This window comes from Ambystoma mexicanum, chromosome 2q (assembly GCF_040938575.1).
Source record: "Ambystoma mexicanum isolate Mex_15411 chromosome 2q, UKY_AmexF1_1, whole genome shotgun sequence".
Lineage (NCBI taxonomy): Eukaryota > Metazoa > Chordata > Amphibia > Caudata > Ambystomatidae > Ambystoma > Ambystoma mexicanum.
Window position 1 is genome coordinate 1,480,070,458 of NC_090924.1, and position 19,582 is coordinate 1,480,090,039.

Here is a 19,582-nt window from a genome sequence, read left to right on the forward strand (position 1 = left end):
CTAAGATTAAAAGAGAAAAAACATTTGCAGGAGCAAAGTATTGGACAATAAAAAGTGCATAAAGTCTATACAAAGTAGAGTGAGCAAGTCTCTAGAGGCCAAGAGAGTCAGAACACCCAGTATAATTAAATCAAATAGCAGTAAATAAGAGGCTGAAATGGACAAATTTGTGGTCTCTTCACATGTGACTAAGAAGTTGAAAACAAGGGCTATTCGTTAAGCCCTGAATGAAGATAGTGATGTGCTTTCACTCCCTCGAATGTCATAGAGCAGAGAACAGGCTGCAAGGTCAACTACAGATATGAAACTTTGGCTCATGGACAGTCTGATGAGAGGTGATGTACTAACTGGGAAAGTGGGGAGTAATTTTACATGATCCAAGCACCTGAGATTCGGTTTCCTTACAAGCTACTAGCTGAGTCGAAAGTCCAAGTTTGGGTGAGAATGCCAACCAATCAGTGGGTCTATGGGGCAACCTGCTATGCAATGTTACATACTCCAATCCGCTGCCATTTTTTTTGCTATAATCAGTATTATACATATTTAGAGGTAGTTTGAGGGTTATCCTATAGATAAGAAACAGCTAATAAAGCTAATACAGCACTTATACAGTACTAACACTATAAGTAGATATGTTCCCCTAATGCTATCCCTCCCGCTAATAGATTTTATGGTTTGCTATGTAGAATGACATCATAGATAATGCATATTGGGGTATAAGACCTCTGTGTCATCAAGTTTATGTGTTAGTGTGCAAGCATCAGTCTGATGTTTGTCCGTTGACCCTGCTTTATTAAACCTGAGAATAAAGTAGTACTTTGCCATATTCCTTTGAGTCAGTCCAGTTATTTGGTCTGAGATCTTTATTGTTAATTCCATCTAGCCCAAGAGACGCTCCAAGGTGCTAGAGCAGACTAACAACAAAGCGCTATCAATGGCATCAAGGTATATGTAATACACCACTCCACTGGCCGCAGACCTGGCTATCCACACACACAAACACCACTATACAGCAAGGACTATGACAAAAAGTGGTTGTATTGTTCACAGAAACTCTCTGCCTACTTACACCAGATTACGCCCCAACACCTGACAGCAGAATGCACTGCACACCTTTGACAAATACTGGCACGCTGAACACATAGCGTGTCTCTAGCACTGACGCCACCCCTACTCCTCTCAGCACCCATCCACATGCATGACTGCATGTGGAGCTTCTCTACCACTAAGCCTTTTTCGGCCAAATGCACACATGCATCCTAATCGTGCTCCATGGCCTCCAACACTCTGGACTCTGGTCCGTTGACAGCGCTCCCACTAACAGGGCATTGAGACTACAATAATGGTAAAATTGGCACTATACAAATGACAAGTACAATACAATACAATACATTCTACCCATCGTTCAGGAGTATTCCCGTTCCCCTATAATGTGCAGCTCGGGTTTATTGCAACAAAAAGGTATTTCTTTCCCTTGTGCCTCTGTGCACCTCAACAGTGGATGTTCAATCATTGTTATCTCGCCTCTGCATGGCCCTGATATATTTCATGGCCATTTCTGTTGTTCTTTTCACTTTCGTTTGTTTAATATAGTTGTCTTCATAAAGCGAGTCTGCTCTTGTAACCCATTTTAGATTAGCCCGTTTGTCCTGAAATTGTCCTCTTGTTTTGCACATTGCAAGAGGCGTTAGACGGTGTGCTCTTTTTTACTGGTATCTGGATAGTACATCAAATATTATCAGTAACTTCAACCGAGAAATTGCTCCTGCTGCATTGGTTTATAAACACACGCAAACACCCCCATCCCATAGCATTATACTTACTCTCTTCTCTACACCATCACACAATTAGAATGCAGCTATACCCCTGAAAAATTCGGCCTAGTTGTCCACATACGAACATTACCCTTTGAAATACCTCATCTCTCTAATAAAACGCAGCTATCCCATGACAATCCGGCCTAGCTGCTCACATAAGTGTCCTACAGGCCTAACGCAGCCAGAACCCATCCTGGGTGTCAACCCACCAGGCTGCACACATCCAACTGATATCTTCACCACCACACCTAACTCTAGGATTCAGCTACCATCTGGCAATGACATCAGCTGCACACATAACTGGTGCACCCACGCACCCTACGACACCTTCTCTCTCTACTGACCTGGACTGCGGTGCCCGAGGGCGGTCAACCGACCAGCGCTTTGAGATCATACCAATGATATATAGAGCGATATATAAATTCCAAATAACATAACATCTGTTTGGCCACAAACACTTTGGAGGTACTCAAAGCTTGCGGAATGAGAGAGCACACAAAGCAGTTCTCATCGGATTTCTCTCTCCCCACCTTGGTCATATGTTTGTACTAAAGATTATTCATTTTTTCATCATAGTTTTCAAAATGATGTTTCAAGAAGTGTTCTTCATCAGACGCACCTCTCCTAACGCTTTCTATTGCTCAACTCACTTTAGCAGTTATATTAATGCTAGTATTACTAACAAATCTAATTGCTATTGTTTACGCAAACCAAAAACAGAAAAGAGAAACGAAAAGAGCAGCAATCATTTTGCTTATTGATTCCCTTCTCTCCAGAAGTCTTTTTCTAGGCACATGTTGAGGCATTAGGGAAACAGTGTCCCTTTTTCCGGGAAAAGTGCATTGTTCTGTGATGTGGTATCAGGTGTCGCGCTGCTGGATAGCTCTCACTCTCAGCCTCGTCTCTGGTCTGGTCCCCTCTTCTTCTTCTGGTCTCTCCTCATCCGACAGGGGGCCATGCCTCTAAAATGTTTAACATCACCTGCATGCACCCAGGCCCTTGTGCCTCACAGTTTTACAGAGGAGGGGGTTGCATACGGGACAGATTATGGGCCCTCAAATTGAGGTGTCTGCCACTTGTGGACAAGGTTCTGCGATAAACTAGGTCCCCTGAAACAATGTAGAAGAGCAGGGAAGATAATAGTGGAGAAACACACACTGACAATTGTGCTTGTTGAACATAATGTAAATCATGTTCACACTCAAAAAGACGAACAATCCTGTATGTGTGTCATAGAAAGGCAATTTGGGCCTCCTGATAGAAAATCTAAACCCCTGTGCGATCTTCAAATGACAGACAACATTGGGGGGACTGTGAAGGAGGTGCAGAATGCTGTTTTTTGACGTGTGGCCAAGAGGAATATGTGGCATAGGGAGGTAGCTTGAGGGGGGTCTCTAGGGTGTGGACCCGAGAAGAGGACAACACAAGCATGTGTGGTCAATAAATTGACCAGAGGGGGAAGTGTCATGATGCAGATAAAATCAACACAAGGTTTGGTCCCCGCCACCAGACGTTCACAGAAGTGAACGTACGTACAAGCTGAAAAAGTGATCTGCAAACGACTAGTCTAAACATCAGGGATAATGCAACCACCATAAAAATGTGATTTCTTTGCGCCAGACAAGTAGGGAAAGAAGTAGAGTGCACTCACAAGCATAGGAAAGGTAGCAGCATACCCAGACAGGGTTACCCAATCAACATAGAGATGAGCATAGGTAGGAGCAGGTAGCAGCATATCCAGATGCGGTTACACAAGTAGCATAGAGATGAGCATAGGTAGGAGCAGGTAGCAGGCAGCATATCCAGATGTGGTTACACAAGTAGCATAGAGATGAACATAGGTAGGAGCAGGTAGCAGGCAGCATATCCAGATGCGGTTACACAAGTAGCATAGAGATGAGCATAGGCAGAAGTAGGTAGCAACATACTAAGATAGGGTTACACAAGTAGCATAGAGATGAGCATAGGTAGGGGTAGCTAGCAGGCAGCATATCCAGATAGGGTTACACAAGGAGAATAGAGAGGGGCATAGGTAGGGGACGGTAGCTGCATACCCAGACAGGGTTACCCAATCAACATAGAGATGAGCATAGGTAGGAGCAGGTAGCAGCATATCCAGATGCGGTTACACAAGTAGCATAGAGATGAGCATAGGTAGGAGCAGGTAGCAGGCAGCATATCCAGATGCGGTTACACAAGTAGCATAGAGATGAGCATAGGTAGGAGCAGGTAGCAACATACTAAGATAGGGTTACACAAGTAGCATAGAGATGAGCATAGGTAGGGGTAGCTAGCAGGCAGCATATCCAGATAGGGTTACACAAGGAGGATAGAGAGGGGCATAGGTAGGGGACGGTAGCTGCATACCCAGATAGGGTTACACAAGTAGCACAGAGATGAGCATAGGTAGGAGCAGGTAGCAGGCAGCATATCCAGATGTGGTTACACAAGTAGCATAGAGATGAACATAGGTAGGAGCAGGTAGCAGGCAGCATATCCAGATGCGGTTACACAAGTAGCATAGAGATGAGCATAGGCAGAAGTAGGTAGCAACATACTAAGATAGGGTTACACAAGTAGCATAGAGATGAGCATAGGTAGGGGTAGCTAGCAGGCAGCATATCCAGATAGGGTTACACAAGGAGAATAGAGAGGGGCATAGGTAGGGGACGGTAGCTGCATACCCAGACAGGGTTACCCAATCAACATAGAGATGAGCATAGGTAGGAGCAGGTAGCAGCATATCCAGATGCGGTTACACAAGTAGCATAGAGATGAGCATAGGTAGGAGCAGGTAGCAGGCAGCATATCCAGATGCGGTTACACAAGTAGCATAGAGATGAGCATAGGTAGGAGCAGGTAGCAACATACTAAGATAGGGTTACACAAGTAGCATAGAGATGAGCATAGGTAGGGGTAGCTAGCAGGCAGCATATCCAGATAGGGTTACACAAGGAGGATAGAGAGGGGCATAGGTAGGGGACGGTAGCTGCATACCCAGATAGGGTTACACAAGTAGCACAGAGATGAGCATAGGTAGGGGTAACTAGCAGCATACCCAGATAGGGATAAACAAGCAGCATAGAGATGAGCATAGGTAGGGGTAACTAGCAGCATACCCAGATAGGGATAAACAAGCAGCATAGAGGTGAGCATAGGTTGGGGAAGGTAGCTGCAGACCCAGATAGGGTTACACAAGGAGAATAGAGAGGGGCATAGGTAGGGGACGGTAGCTGCATACCCAGATAGGGTTACACAAGTAGCATAGAGATGAGCATGGGTAGGGGTAGCTAGCAGCATACCCATATAGGGATAAACAAGCAGCATAGAGATGAGCATAGGTAGGGGTAGCTAGCAGCATACCCAGATAGGGATAAACAAGCAGCATAGAGATGAGCATAGGTAGGGGACGGTAGCTGAAGACCTAGATAGGGATAAACAAGCAGCATAGAGATGAGCATAGGTAGGGGTAGCTAGCAGCATACCCAGATAGGGTTACACAAGGAGAATAGAGAGGGGCATAGGTAGGGGATGGTAGCTGCAGACCCAGATAGGGTTACACAAGGAGAATAGAGAGGGGCATAGGTAGGGGACGGTAGCTGCATACCCAGATAGGGTTACACACGCAGCAAAGAGTTGAGCATAGGTAGGGGAAGGTAGCTGCAGATCCAGATAGGGTTACACAAAGAGAATAGAGAGGGGCATAGGTAGGGGACGGTAGCTGCATTCCCAGATAGGGTTACACACGCAGCAAAGAGATGAGCATAGGTAGGTGTGGATTGCAGAATACATGGGCAGGGAACAAACGCATTGTGGCATGCAACGCATAAGACACAAAGAAAATGGACAGGGCATTGTTGGAACCTGAGTGCGCCATTTTAGACAGAACTGTGAAAGGCCTTTATTCTGAAATACTGAATCCTGGCATCGGGCCGCTTTGCAAACAGTCCCAAGTCCCAAGCCTCATGATGCTGAGAAAGAGGTTTAGGCATCAAGGCAAGTAAGCAAGAGACCCAAAGAGGCAATCAAAAACACTTTTCTAAGCAGAACATGGGGACATATCTCTGTCGTCGGCTGGGGCCTCCCTCCTGAACCACCTCCCTGCCTCTCTCAAACTTGGGCAGAACCACCTCCCGTTCCAGAAGCAACTCGAGACCTTGCTTTTCACTTCCTCATTTTCTCATCCTGTCCCCTAGAAAGGTCTCTGATAGCTCTGTGCACTAGCCACAGGGCCACCCCTGAACCCGGGCCCAGGCTCCTGCATGTCCAGTTGCCCTTGCACTGCCTCCGGGCTCCCCAGCACTTAAGGGTCAGTATCTGTAACCCTGCAGTCCCTTCTCTTTGCACTTAAGAGCCTCCCTCTGGCAGCACTTATTGAGTCACCTGCACTTTTCCTCACACCCCTTTGGCACTTCTCTCCTCCCCTCTTCCCCGCAATTGTGCGATCTGAATGACACAAAGCCTAGTAAGATCATTGTCTGCCTCCTTCTGTTTCCCTCACATTGTCTTGTCGCACCTAGACACACTTGTGTACAGGCGCATTATAAATGACTTATCATATCATAACATTTCCCAGAAGTACAAGTGAGAAAATAGTTAGTGCCTTGATCTCCTGGAATTAAACACACAGAGCATCAGACATGGGTTAGAATAGCAGAAAACTCAATAAACATACAAAAAAGAGTTCTGAGCAGTGGCCCTCTACACGTGAGCGGAACAGTGACCATTTATTCCTTGCTAAACTAGACAGTGCACCTGCTATTACCTTGGTGCAGCCAGATACAGGGAGAATACCAAAGCCACAAACAAATTGGCAGACAAGATCTCAGGCCTGAGGATGGGAAGGGAGTAAACATCTTCAAACTGAATTATAGCAGCCCGTTCATCTCTCCTTCCTCACCACGCACCCTGGCATCACATTTAAGTGCCCACAGTTGGATGAGCAAACCACCAGCCAATTAGGATTTTGTATGCCAGGTTCGCTAGCGGAGCACGGTGCAAAGCAATGAGGTAGTAGAATGGGAGGAGCCATCATTGAAAGAAGATCCAATAGTGGTAGCCTTCACCTACAACATGCTTAGATGTTATATCTCACTAACCAATAAAACAAGTGAATGCAAGTGTTTTTTATCACTAACCATGGCACCATTTACGACTTGTTTTTCGTTTAAAAGCTTGTGTTCTATATTATAACGATTGAGAATGCGTTGATGTATTCACCCGGCCGTTCGTGTTTGTATAAAGCCGGGTGTCCTTGTGGACTTGTAGTTACGCAATTATCTTGAGTTTGTTTTGTTATTGATTATCGATTTGGACCACCTCAACACAGGTATGTATCCGTGTTGAAAATGGGCACTTTGCATAACTGACAGATTAACCTGTTACACGTTTGACTCTTTATGTTAAATTTCTTTAACATAAAGAGTCAAATAAAGTCAAAACGTGGCTCACAGACCACAGCCCCCATGGGCACTTTTTGAATGTGCATTCAATTTTATTGATTTATTTATCTATTTGTATAGCGTCAAAGTGCATAGCCATCAGAGTGCTACATGAACACACAGACAGATCAGTTAGATGGGACACAACAAAGAGAAAGACTTTGGACTAGCTTTATGTTCAGACATGCCCGCAACCTCGCAAAGGTCTGACATTGCAGACATTTTGAAGGTTTCACAAGGGAAAGTGATACCGAAAACTGTTTTTATTTTTGTTGTTGAAAATATGATGACAATGCTTGCTGATGTTTCTAGCCCCCAGAAAGTTTTTAGACAGGTTATACCATAAAAATGGTCATTGTGGTGTAAAACATACAAAGTGTTTCTAGCTGTTTCATCCATTAGCTGAAAATATCGCAACACACCGCAGTTGAAATACAATATTTTAAAGGGTCTATGAGAATACTCCTCACAGAGACCCAGCTGGCCAAGCCCTACAGGTGTATCCATTGGAATACCCAGCTCTACATGTTATGTATATCAGCATCTGTTTTGCTCCGTGGCTCGATCAAACCTATGAGACTAGACGCCAGCCACAGATTTAAGGGGCTTTGATGAAAGTTTTATCAACATCTGCTTTTAGATTTTATGATATGGCTGTGAATAACTTTGTTTAAAGGTTCATAGGCACCTGTGCAGCGGGGACAAAATACTAGTGCCACAATTCTTAAGGGTGTAAAATGCATAAACTTGGCCTTACTTTGCAAAAGCCTCCACATATTCTCCAAGAATTGTAAAATGCAGAAGACATGTCGCTGGGATTTCCTTGTAAAAAGGGCCGGGTTAAATCATCTTCGTCCATGTATATCTGGATAAAATCGTTGGGCCCGGGAGTTTCCAATATACGCTGGACCACTGTTTCCATGGCTTCTGTTATAACGGCTAGCCCGTGTCCCAAGGGGCATAACTGGTCCAAGTTTACAAATCTAAATTCCTCATAATTCTCTATGCTTGAGAATGCTTTATAAGGCCTTTGATGCACGCAGATTCTCTCGAAATACACAGGAGCATCTGGGGTTGGGGTTGCAGGGTATTAGGCAGATCACATCTCAATATGACCAGCCTGGTCTTTTTGAAGATTTGAAATAGCCGCTGCTGCTGGGCTCCAGATCTGCCCCATTTTAAGGATCACTGGGTGCCTTTAGGGCCCCTCTGAACCAGATATCCCCCTACTCTGTACAGGCACCCCGGTTGTATCAGCACCTGTGTCTTTAACTTTACCCGCTTGATCATCCCCTAGGATCTCCCCCATTACAGAGGACGCTGGTTTTTTAGTGGTTTGCTGATTGTTTAAAGGATGTCTCTTTTTTGTAATGCAATATTTGGTTTTAGGGTGCGCTAGTCGCTAGTCATAAGCGTTTACTGCCCCCTATTGTGTCCAATGATTGTGTTATTTCTTGGGTGGATGTTGGAGGGGGTAACGACTGCAGTATGAGCAGCTATTGCAACATTGAGATTTTCAATTGATATTTGTTGGATAGAAGCAGTGCTGTGATTTGTAAACCAACAGGGTCCCTCAGGCGCTAGTGCATTATGTTCCACAGCTTGGGTATTTTCTAACAAGCTATCAGGAGAGCGGGGTCGGGATCCTCGTGGATGCACCACCACTAAGAATGTAGTGCCATCAGCCAACTGTTTTATTAATGTGGAAACCACTCGCTCCACATATTCAAAATAACCTCTCATAGCCGATTCTTCAAATTTGCTTTAAAGGTTTGACCATGGGCAGCTTTTTTTATAACTGTATTTTAAAGTGGGGGTCACTATATGTTTTCTACTGCTCTTTTGAACTTTATTGTGGCCTTTCTTGTTCTTTTTTTAGCTGAAGTTGGGGGGCTACATAGGACGGATGTATAGCTGCACGCATCCTTGGTGTCATCTTCATTTGGTATGTTAACGGCCTCCGCCTGCCTATTATCCAACCCCCACCTGCATCATTAACACTGCCATTTTGAGTTTCATTTATAATTATACCATTAATGGCCCCGCCATCTTGAACATCGACAGGGGGAGCCCAGGGATTATCACGCAGACAAGCATTTTGCTATTTTGGTATTTATTTATTGTTTGCAGGGGCATGCTTTACAGAGGTATACAGAAATACAGATACACAGCAAAGCACTTTACAGAGGTGTACAGCAGTAAAGAATAAATAAATAAAGGCAATCAACAGTGGTGGTGCAGTCAGCAAGTGACAAGTGCTGGGTTTAAGGCAGCAGACAGGGTAGGTCTGATAAGTGCAGGATGAAAAAGGGGGACTGTATGAGTACAGATACAGACCCCAGTGCAAGGGGTGGCCTGGAGGCAGTGTGGGAGTGTGGCAGGGTAAGCAGGTACCTGGGAAGACAGAGGGTGGCCAGGTACACAGTGCCAAGAGAGAACAAATCAGCAGGGGAGAGGGGGAGCAAAGGCAGAAGCAAAGAGGAAGGTCTTGAGGTGCTTCTGGAACCAGAGATGGTTCTCCTCAAGTTTTAGAGTGGCAGGGAGGCTGTTACAAAGGGAGGGCCCAGCCGAAGACAGAGATCTACCCCCACCTCATTTCTTTGAAAAACAGGGTTTTGTATTTAATCCTTGCATCCACTGGGAGCCAATGGAGAGATTTCAGAGCTGGAGAGATACGATCCCAGGGCTTGAGGCCAAGGACAAGTTTTGCAGTCCTGTTCTAGATGACTTGCAGTGGGCGGAGTGTAGAGGCAGGTAGATTTAGAAAGAGGCTGTTACAATAGTCCAACCTAGAGAGAACCAGAGCTCTAGAGACAGTGAGCTTCTGGGGGAAGTAGAGGAAAGGCAGAGCACCTCTGAGGAGGTGCAGTAGGAAGTTTGACTTTTTAAAGACCTCAGAGATGTGGGCGGAGAAGGAAAGGGTGGAGTCAAAGATGATCCCGAGGTTCTTAGCCTCGCAGGTGGGGGTTGGAGAAGGGCCAAGGGAGGCCGGCCAGAGTGAGCCATCGAAAAAATCAAGGGGTATATTGCAGATGTGTTATGCCATGTTGAAACGCTAGTGAGTGGACAGATTAACAATGGGTCCAAACTCATAAGCCCCCCAGTGCATCCACCGCAGGCTCTATACTTATTATACAGTGAAACTGCGCAATCTCATGAACAGGCCTGTCACACACCCCCACATCCTCATCACCCTCATCCTCATCCTCCCACATACTGGGTGGATGGATTCACACTGTTGAATAGTCCCTGTATGTACCGGGGATGGATTGCTCTGGGGTATGTTGGCCTTGGCGGATGGGTTCAGTGGAACATTAACACTACGATTTGTCATATTCTCTGCTTCACAGTTAATATCTGTTACACTTATTGCATCCTCATCATCACTAATCACCACTGCCCTTTTTGAACACAATTGTCTGTTGTTGCAACCCCTTGAAGCTCCAGTACATTGGCTTAAACCATAGACGCATAGGCTTGCTACTAGGCGCTTTCTTGTATTTATTAAGACTCAAACATATCCCTCTAGACTTGGTTCCTCTTTCAGCACCAGGTTAATTTATAACAACATGCATCACTGGGCTTGACGTTTTTGTGTTTTGGATGACTCAGCATTTATATCACTGCCGCCCAGCTCACGCTCCAAGTCTGGCCTGGGCTTGTTGAATGCTTTTAAAGTAACGCTTTAACCCCAAACCAGCCAGGCGTGCACAAAGGTGCGGGTCATACAAGCACCCCAAATCCACATATTCAAAAGATGTTTTCACAGTTCAAGGCATGGTGCTGTCCACCAAGATGTCCTGTGGCATCAGCCGGACCTCAACTCCAGGGGTCAATAATGAAACATTCACACGTGCAGATCATCCCCAGATAGTGTGGCTCCAGATAAATTCCCCCTTGTTAAAACATGACCACCAGGCAGAGGGGCGCAAGCTCCCCGCTCTCTTGACGTAACATTCCCATGATGCAAAGCAGGCCCGTGAACGGGGTCCTTCCAGTTGTCGTAGGAGCACAACGGTTGGTCCTAGCGTCGGCGTAGGGACACCTAATCCATTTGCCCATGAAGAACTCAATAAGCCAGTCTGATCCACGGCTAAACATAGGTCCATATGCTCACAGCCAGTTTGCGGCTCCACCATTGACGACTGTGCGGCCCCACGTATAGAATCCGTTATACTTCTAAATAAAACACACAAAAATAGATTCAGAATTCACTCTCCACATATCACACTAAAATATAGGCCTTTGACATTGGCCACTTACCACTGACATAGGACCTGCCCTGAATAATGACATTTGGTTCATTTCTTCCTAGCCAGTGTTTCTCACAGTGCTTTCCAGTGCTGCCGAGGCTACTTCCCCGCAGAACAATTGCTATCTCTTCCTAACATTCATTTTATATAAAATAAAAACCATACCCCTTAATAATCTGTTGCCATTCACCCCCACCCTCTGTTGCTTTATGTATGATTGTTTGGGGGAGTCCCATCCGATGTACAGGACTTCTGCCACTATTCATCGCCACCCTCTATTGCTTTATCTATGTTTTTGGGGCACGTGCCTGCCAGGCCTAGAGACCCAAGCTAATCCTCACTGATGACACCCAATGAGGCCAAAACATGTCTGCGGATGATTGGGTTCTTGTGTAGAAGGGATGTGACCTGGCAGTTTGGGCTGGATTGCCCCTTTGGGGTGAGACCAATCCTGATTTGCATATAGTCTTTCCCCTTCTGTAATGGCTTGGCAGGTGAACAACAATGGTCTGGAGGGTTGTCCAGAGCGATGGCAGAGGTTAAGATTAATTCTAAACCTTCCAGCCATCACCTCCTTTGTTTTCTATGAGCAGTGTACCTGATGTGGCCCCTAGGGGACCTTCGCGTATGGAAACAAGGCACAATCACCACACACAAACTGATACACCAGACACGAGGTTGTATTCCCAAAAGCTAGGGTTTATTGCAAAGCAAATAGTCTCAGTTGGCCAACTGGGTCTCACACCCCGCGATGTGTGTCTCCAGACCCCGAGGGACGCAAGAGAGCGAACATTGTACAACAGTTACATATATACAAAATGGGCATCTCACAATCAGCGGTGACATATTCAATACCGCCCATAATGTATTTCATTTGAATTGGGTTCGATGATTGACAATTGTGATGAGTATGACACCTTCAGACATTCATTTTAGCAACAGTTTGCAATTTTGCGAGCCTGCAGACACAATTCTTTGTTTTAGAGAACATATTGCTTCTGTTCTTGCAAGCAAGCTGCGTGCAGGACAGAGACACATTCCAGGCCTCGCTATCTCCTAGTTTCTATTCGTGTGCTAGGGGTCAACTCGCTCTCCAGGGCTCTACAGGGCTCAGGGAAGGGGGGCCACAAAGAAGAACATGATTCAAGCCATTAATTGTTCATTTCTACCATTTCTACCACATGGGCGAGACTAGCTGGCACCTGCGTAATGATTAAATGCCTTGTTGCTTACTTCCAAGGACTTGTGAGGGAGGAGACCGGGCATTGCTGTCTGGGTCGCAAGCGTTATGTTTCAACAAGTATCTTGTGGCCTTGCTCTATGCATGAACAATAATGTAATAGTGGAGCAGAATAAGCTTTCAGCAAAGCAGTTTCAAAAGAAGGCAAGAGGCGAAAGTTAAAAACAAAATAGCGATTTCAATCATATCAAAATGGCTGCACTTTAGTCAAGCTTATGGAACTGTATTTCTAATGCCAAACACATGAGGCGGTTGGTCTTCGGCCAACAAAATACATTTCCTCCATTATTGAAGGGTATCTACTTTTTCTGGACTGACATACCCATCAAACAAAAGTTGATGTGATTTTGGTGATGTCTCCATTAGAAGTGCATCTTCTACGCTGCTTAACACAGGGAGTTTCCTGCCGCCACACCATGGGTTATCTGCATTTAGAGCAACCAAATGCTCCTCCAATGGGTTTGTGTACAGGTTGAACAGCAAAGTAGCCAGCACGCACCCCTTCCAAACCCCCTTGGCCACAGCTATATCATCGCTGAATTCTCCTTCAGTTCTGAATCGAACCCACACCGTGGAATCCCTATGGGGAGCCATCATTGTTTGCAGGAGTTGCCCTGGCACTCAGTATGCTCCACAGACAGCCCCTGTGCACAGGAGCAGCCCTGGCACGCCCAGTTCACTCAGTGTCCTCCACAGGCAGCCCCTGTCCATGGGAGCGGCCCTGGCACGTCCAGTGCCGTCAGTGTCCTCCACAGGCAGCCCCTGTCCACGGGAGAGGCCCTGGCATGCCCAGTGCACTCAGTGTCCTCAACAGGCAGCCCTGGTCCACGGCAGTGGCTCTGGCATGCCCAGTTCACTCAGTGTCCTCCACAGGCACCCCCTGTCCACTGGAGTAGCCCTGGCACGCCCAGTTCACTCAGTGTTCTCCACAGGCATCCCCTGTCAATGGGAGCAGCCCAGGCATGCCCAGTTCACTCAGTGTCCTCCACAGGCACCCCCTGTCCACGGGAGGGGCCCTGGCACACCCAGTTCACTCAGTGTCCTCCACAGGCATCCCCTGTCCACGGGAGCGGCCCTGGCATGCCCAGTTCGCCCTTTGTCCTCCACACGTAGCCCCTGTCCACGGGAGAGGCCCTGGCACGCGCAGTTCACTCAGTGTCTTCCACAGGCAGCCCCTGTCCACGGGAGAGGCCCTGGCATGCCCAGTTCACTCAGTGTCCACCACAGGCAGCCCCTGTCCGCCGCAGTGTCCCTGGAACTCCCAGTTCACTCAGTGTACTCCACAGGCACCCCCTGTCCACTGGAGTAGCCCTGGCACGCCCAGTTCACTCAGTGTCCTCCACAGGCAGCCCATGTCCACTGGAGTGGCCCTGGCACACCCAGTTCACTCAGTGTCCTCCACAGGCACCCCCTGTCCACGGGAGGGGCCCTGGCACACCCAGTTCACTCAGTGTCCTCCACAGGCATCCCCTGTCCACAGGAGCGGCCCTGGCATGCCCAGTTCGCCCTTTGTCCTCCACACGTAGCCCCTGTCCACGGGAGAGGCCCTGGCACGCCCAGTGCACTCAGTGTCCTCCACTGACAGCCCCTGTCCACGGGAGCGGCCCTGGCATGCCCAGTTCACTCAGTGTCCACCACAGGCAGCCCCTGTCCGCCGCAGTGTCCCTGGAACTCCCAGTTCACTCAGTGTACTCCACAGGCACCCCCTGTCCACTGGAGTAGCCCTGGCACGCCCAGTTCACTCAGTGTCCTCCACAGGCAGCCCATGTCCACTGGAGTGGCCCTGGCACACCCAGTTCACTCAGTGTCCTCCACAGGCACCCCCTGTCCACGGGAGGGGCCCTGGCACACCCAGTTCACTCAGTGTCCTCCACAGGCATCCCCTGTCCACAGGAGCGGCCCTGGCATGCCCAGTTCGCCCTTTGTCCTCCACACGTAGCCCCTGTCCACGGGAGAGGCCCTGGCACGCGCAGTTCACTCAGTGTCTTCCACAGGCAGCCCCTGTCCACGGGAGAGGCCCTGGCATGCCCAGTTCACTCAGTGTCCACCACAGGCAGCCCCTGTCCGCCGCAGTGTCCCTGGAACTCCCAGTTCACTCAGTGTACTCCACAGGCACCCCCTGTCCACTGGAGTAGCCCTGGCACGCCCAGTTCACTCAGTGTCCTCCACAGGCAGCCCATGTCCACTGGAGTGGCCCTGGCACACCCAGTTCACTCAGTGTCCTCCACAGGCACCCCCGTCCACGGGAGGGGCCCTGGCACACCCAGTTCACTCAGTGTCCTCCACAGGCATCCCCTGTCCACAGGAGTGGCCCTGGCATGCCCAGTTCGCCCTTTGTCCTCCACACGTAGCCCCTGTCCACGGGAGAGGCCCTGGCACGCCCAGTGCACTCAGTGTCCTCCACTGACAGCCCCTGTCCACGGGAGCGGCCCTGGCATGCCCAGTTCACTCAGTGTCCACCACAGGCAGCCCCTGTCCGCCGCAGTGTCCCTGGAACTCCCAGTTCACTCAGTGTACTCCACAGGCACCCCCTGTCCACTGGAGTAGCCCTGGCACGCCCAGTTCACTCAGTGTCCTCCACAGGCAGCCCATGTCCACTGGAGTGGCCCTGGCACACCCAGTTCACTCAGTGTCCTCCACAGGCACCCCCTGTCCACGGGAGTGGCCCTGGCACGTCCAGTTCACTCAGTGTTCTCCACAGACAGCCCCTGTCCACAGGAGTGGCCCTGGCACGCCTAGTTCATTCAGTGTCCTCCACACGCAGCCCCTGTCCACGGCAGTGTCCCTGGAATGCCCAGTTCACTCAGTGTACTCCACAGGCAGCCCCTGTCCACGGGAGAGGCCCTGGGACGCCCAGTTCACTCAGTGTCCTCCACAGGCAGCCCATGTCCACGGCAGTGTCCCTGGAACGCCCAGTTCACTCGGTGTCCTCCACAGGCAGCCCCTGTCCACGGCATTGTCCCTGGAATGCCCAGTTCACTCAGTGTACTCCACAGGCAGCCCCTGTCCACGGGAGATGCCCTGGCACGCCCAGTTCACTCAGTGTCCTCCACAGGCAGCCCATATCCACGGGAGTGGCCCTGGCACGCCCAGTTCACTCAGTGTTCTCCACAGGCAGCCCCTGTCCACGGGAGTGGCCCTGGCACGCCCAGTTCACTCAGTGTACTCCTCAGGCAGCCCCTGTCCATGTGGTCGAAAGCTGAACTCAAATCCATAAAGGCCACGTGAACAGGAAACCCCCTGCTTCTTAACATGATTGGGCGATTCAGGCCCTGCTGAATAGTACCAGTTCCTGGCCTGCCTGACAGCTGCGTTTCAGACAGGACATCGCTCTCCTCTTCCCAGTTCACAAGTCCCTTTAGCAGGACAGCTGCAAAGATTTCTGAAAGGATGACGTGCGATAGGCACACGGATCCGCCAGGCCTCCCGTTTTAAATATTGGGACAATTATCGCTGTATGCCAGTTCACTGGTATCATATTTAAAGTGATAAATGCGTCGAAGAATTGAACCAAAACGGGTGTCCAGAGTTCAGGTTGGCTATGATAAATAAGGTTAAGCCCTGCCCCTTCTAGATCCGATCTGTCACGTGTGCATTTGTACAGAGCCTGGAAGTGCTCTCTCCACACCCTTTCAGTAATATGGGCCATGGGGGCTCCCTGACACCAATGTCCAAAATGTGCGCATTCCTAGAAACTATAGGCCAGAAAAGTGGAGAGCAAAGCCTGTCCAGGCTGCATTAGCAATGGCCACCCTTCTCTTTGCTAATTCCTCTCTGTAGGCAGGTCCCCTTTCTCTTATGCAAGGGATCTCAGGAGGCTGGCATGGAAGTGCCCCATCAGAGCTCCCCTCTTTTCCTTGAATACTCTGGGGAGCCAGGGCCTCCTTACCTTGAAACACTTGTGTATAGGCGCATTATAAATGCCATATCTAATCATATGATACCTTGTCAGAGTGTGCAGCGACTTAATCCTCCTGCAATACAAAGCTTCAAAACGCTTTGTGTTACTGTGCGAGGACGAATGTGCTTTGATTATTAACTTTGTGTTGAATATATTGGAATTGTGAAATCTCTTTTACTGCCTTATAGAGCTATCTCTGAATAAAACTCGTATCTGTTTCGTGTTTGGTAACCAGTGAAGGGGGGTCGGCCATTTTGGGAGTCACAGTAAGAGGGGCACATACTGAGTAGGAAAGGTACCCCATGCACTTCCAAACACCCTGATAGGGACATTTCAAAATCACATGCTTATGAAATGCCATAAATATTGAGGATATGCTTCTCGGTCACTAGGCCATCAGTATATGGCTACCTGTGCCCTGGGTCCTGCCTTCTGTGTACTCATGTGAGTATTGCGGCTGTGCCAGCCTCGCCCAGTGCTGGAAGCTGCATGACATCTCTCTCCCTTGTGTTCTTTCCTCAGGTGCTTGCAATCAGCGCAAATGGCAGATAAAGCTGGAGAGACACTGAAAATGAAGTTTCCCAAATTACCCGCCTCTGAAGACTGTCTGTACCTCAATCTCTACTCTCCAGCCAATGCTGACGAGAACTCAAAGCTGCCGGTAAGTGTACCCCCTCTCTTCTGCACCCATCCTTCAAGCAATAGCCTATCGCTGGCCTAGAGGCTACCCAGTGCCATGAGATTGGCCTAGAGGAAACCAGGGCCTTGCGACTATTCTAGAGTCTACCCAGTCCCATGCAACCAGCCTAGAGGCTACCCAGTGTCATGAGATTGGCCTAGAGGCTACCAGGGCCTTTCCACTGACCCAGAGGCCACCCAGTGCCATGAGATTGGCCTAGAGGAAACCAGGGCATTGCCACTGGGTCAGAGGCTACCCAGTGCCATGAGATTGGCCCAGAGCCTACCCAGTGCCATGAGATTGGCCTAGAGGAAACCAGGGCCTTGCGACTGGCCTAGAGTCTACCCAGTGCCATGCAACCAGCCTAGAGGCTACCCAGTGCCATGGGATTGGCCTAGAGGCTACCAGGGCCTTGCCACTGACCCAGAGGCCACCCAGTACCATGAGCTTGGCCTAGAGGAAACCAGGGCATTGCCACTGGGCCAGAGGATACCCAGTGCCATGAGATTGTCCCAGAGGCTATCTAGTGCCATGAGATTGGCCCAGAGGCTACCTAGTGCCATGTGATTGGCCCAGAGGCTACCCAGTGCCATGAGATTGGCCCAGAGGATACTGTTATAATTCACCCTCTGTAGTCTTCTTATATTTCTTCAAACATCTTTATTACAAGTTACAGTAAGAAAGCTTGGACAGACCCACTGGGTCCCATCACCCAGGCTTAACTGACCTTGTCTAGAATCCTCACACATCATTCAACACCAAACATTCCACATGACATCACCAGCTCTCAAACAGGGACAAGCACTTTACAACATATCTCCTTCCTTTCCAATGACAACTCAGATAACAATGCACCACCTGCAAGCACTTCACTGCACCTACAATCACTTCACTACACCTACAAGCACTTCACTATACCTACAAGCACTTCACTACACCTGAAAGCACTTCACTGCACCTACAATCACTTCACTACACCTACAAGCACTTCACTATACCTACAAGCACTTCACAACACATCTCCTTCCTTTCCAGTGACATCTCAGATAACAATGCACCGCCTGCAAGCACTTCACACCACCTACAAGCCCTTCACTACACCTACAAACACTTCACTACACCTACAAGCACTGCACTACACCTGCAAGCACTTCACTGCACCTACAATCACTTCACTACACCTACAAGCACTTCACTACACCTACAAGCACTTCACAACACATCTCCTTCCTTTCCAATGACAACTCAGATAAATATGCACCACCTGCAAGCATTTCACTACACCTGCAAGCCAAGCACTTCACTGCACCTACAATCACTTCACTACACCTACAATAAATTCACTACACCTACAAACACTTCACTACACGTACAAGCTCTTCACTAGACCTACAAGCACTTCACTACACCTGCAAGCACTTCACTACACCTAAACTCACTTCACTACACCTATAAGCACTTCACTACACCTACAAACACTTAAAAACACATCTCCTTCCTTTCCAATTACAACTCAGATAAATATGCACCACCTGCAAGCACTTCACTACACCTACAATCACTTCACTATACCTACAAGCACTTCACTACACCTACAAACACTTCACTGCACCTACAAGCACTTCACTACACCTACAATCACTTTGCTACACCTACAAGCACTTCACTACACCTGCAAGCACTTCACTGCTCCTACAATCACTTTACTACACCTACAAGCACTTCACAACACATCACCTTCCTTTCCAATGACAACTCAGATAAATATGCACCACTTGCAAGCACTTCACTACACCTGCAAGCACTTCACTGCACCTACAATCACTTCACTACACCTACAATCACTTCACTATACCTACAAACACTTCACTACACCTACAAGCACTTCACTACACCTACAAGCACTTCACTACACCTGCGAGCACTTCACTACACCTACAATCACTTCACTACACCTACAAGCACTTCACTACACCTACAAGCACTTCACAACACATCTCCTTCCTTTCCAATGACAACTCAGATAAATATGCACCACCTGCAAACACTTCACTACACCTACAATCACTTCACCACACCTACAAGCACTTCACTGCCGCTACAATCACTCCAGTACACCTACAAGCACTTCACTACACCTGCAAACACTTCACTGCACCTACAATCACTTCACTACACCTACTAGCACTTCACTACACCTGCAAGCACTTCACTATACCTACAATCACTTCACTACACCTACAAGCACTTC

The 19,582-nt window shown here is 48.4% G+C and overlaps 1 protein-coding gene across 1 annotated transcript in view; it reads left to right on the top strand.

Moving 5' to 3' along the window:
- Positions 1 to 19,582, top strand: part of LOC138570298 (fatty acyl-CoA hydrolase precursor, medium chain-like) — a 373,857-nt gene that overhangs the window by 12,530 nt on the left and 341,745 nt on the right. Inside the window, exon 3 of the mRNA XM_069649072.1 lies at positions 17,175 to 17,313. Coding sequence (XP_069505173.1) covers positions 17,175 to 17,313 — 139 coding nt within the window. The remainder of the gene's footprint in view (positions 1 to 17,174; positions 17,314 to 19,582) is intronic.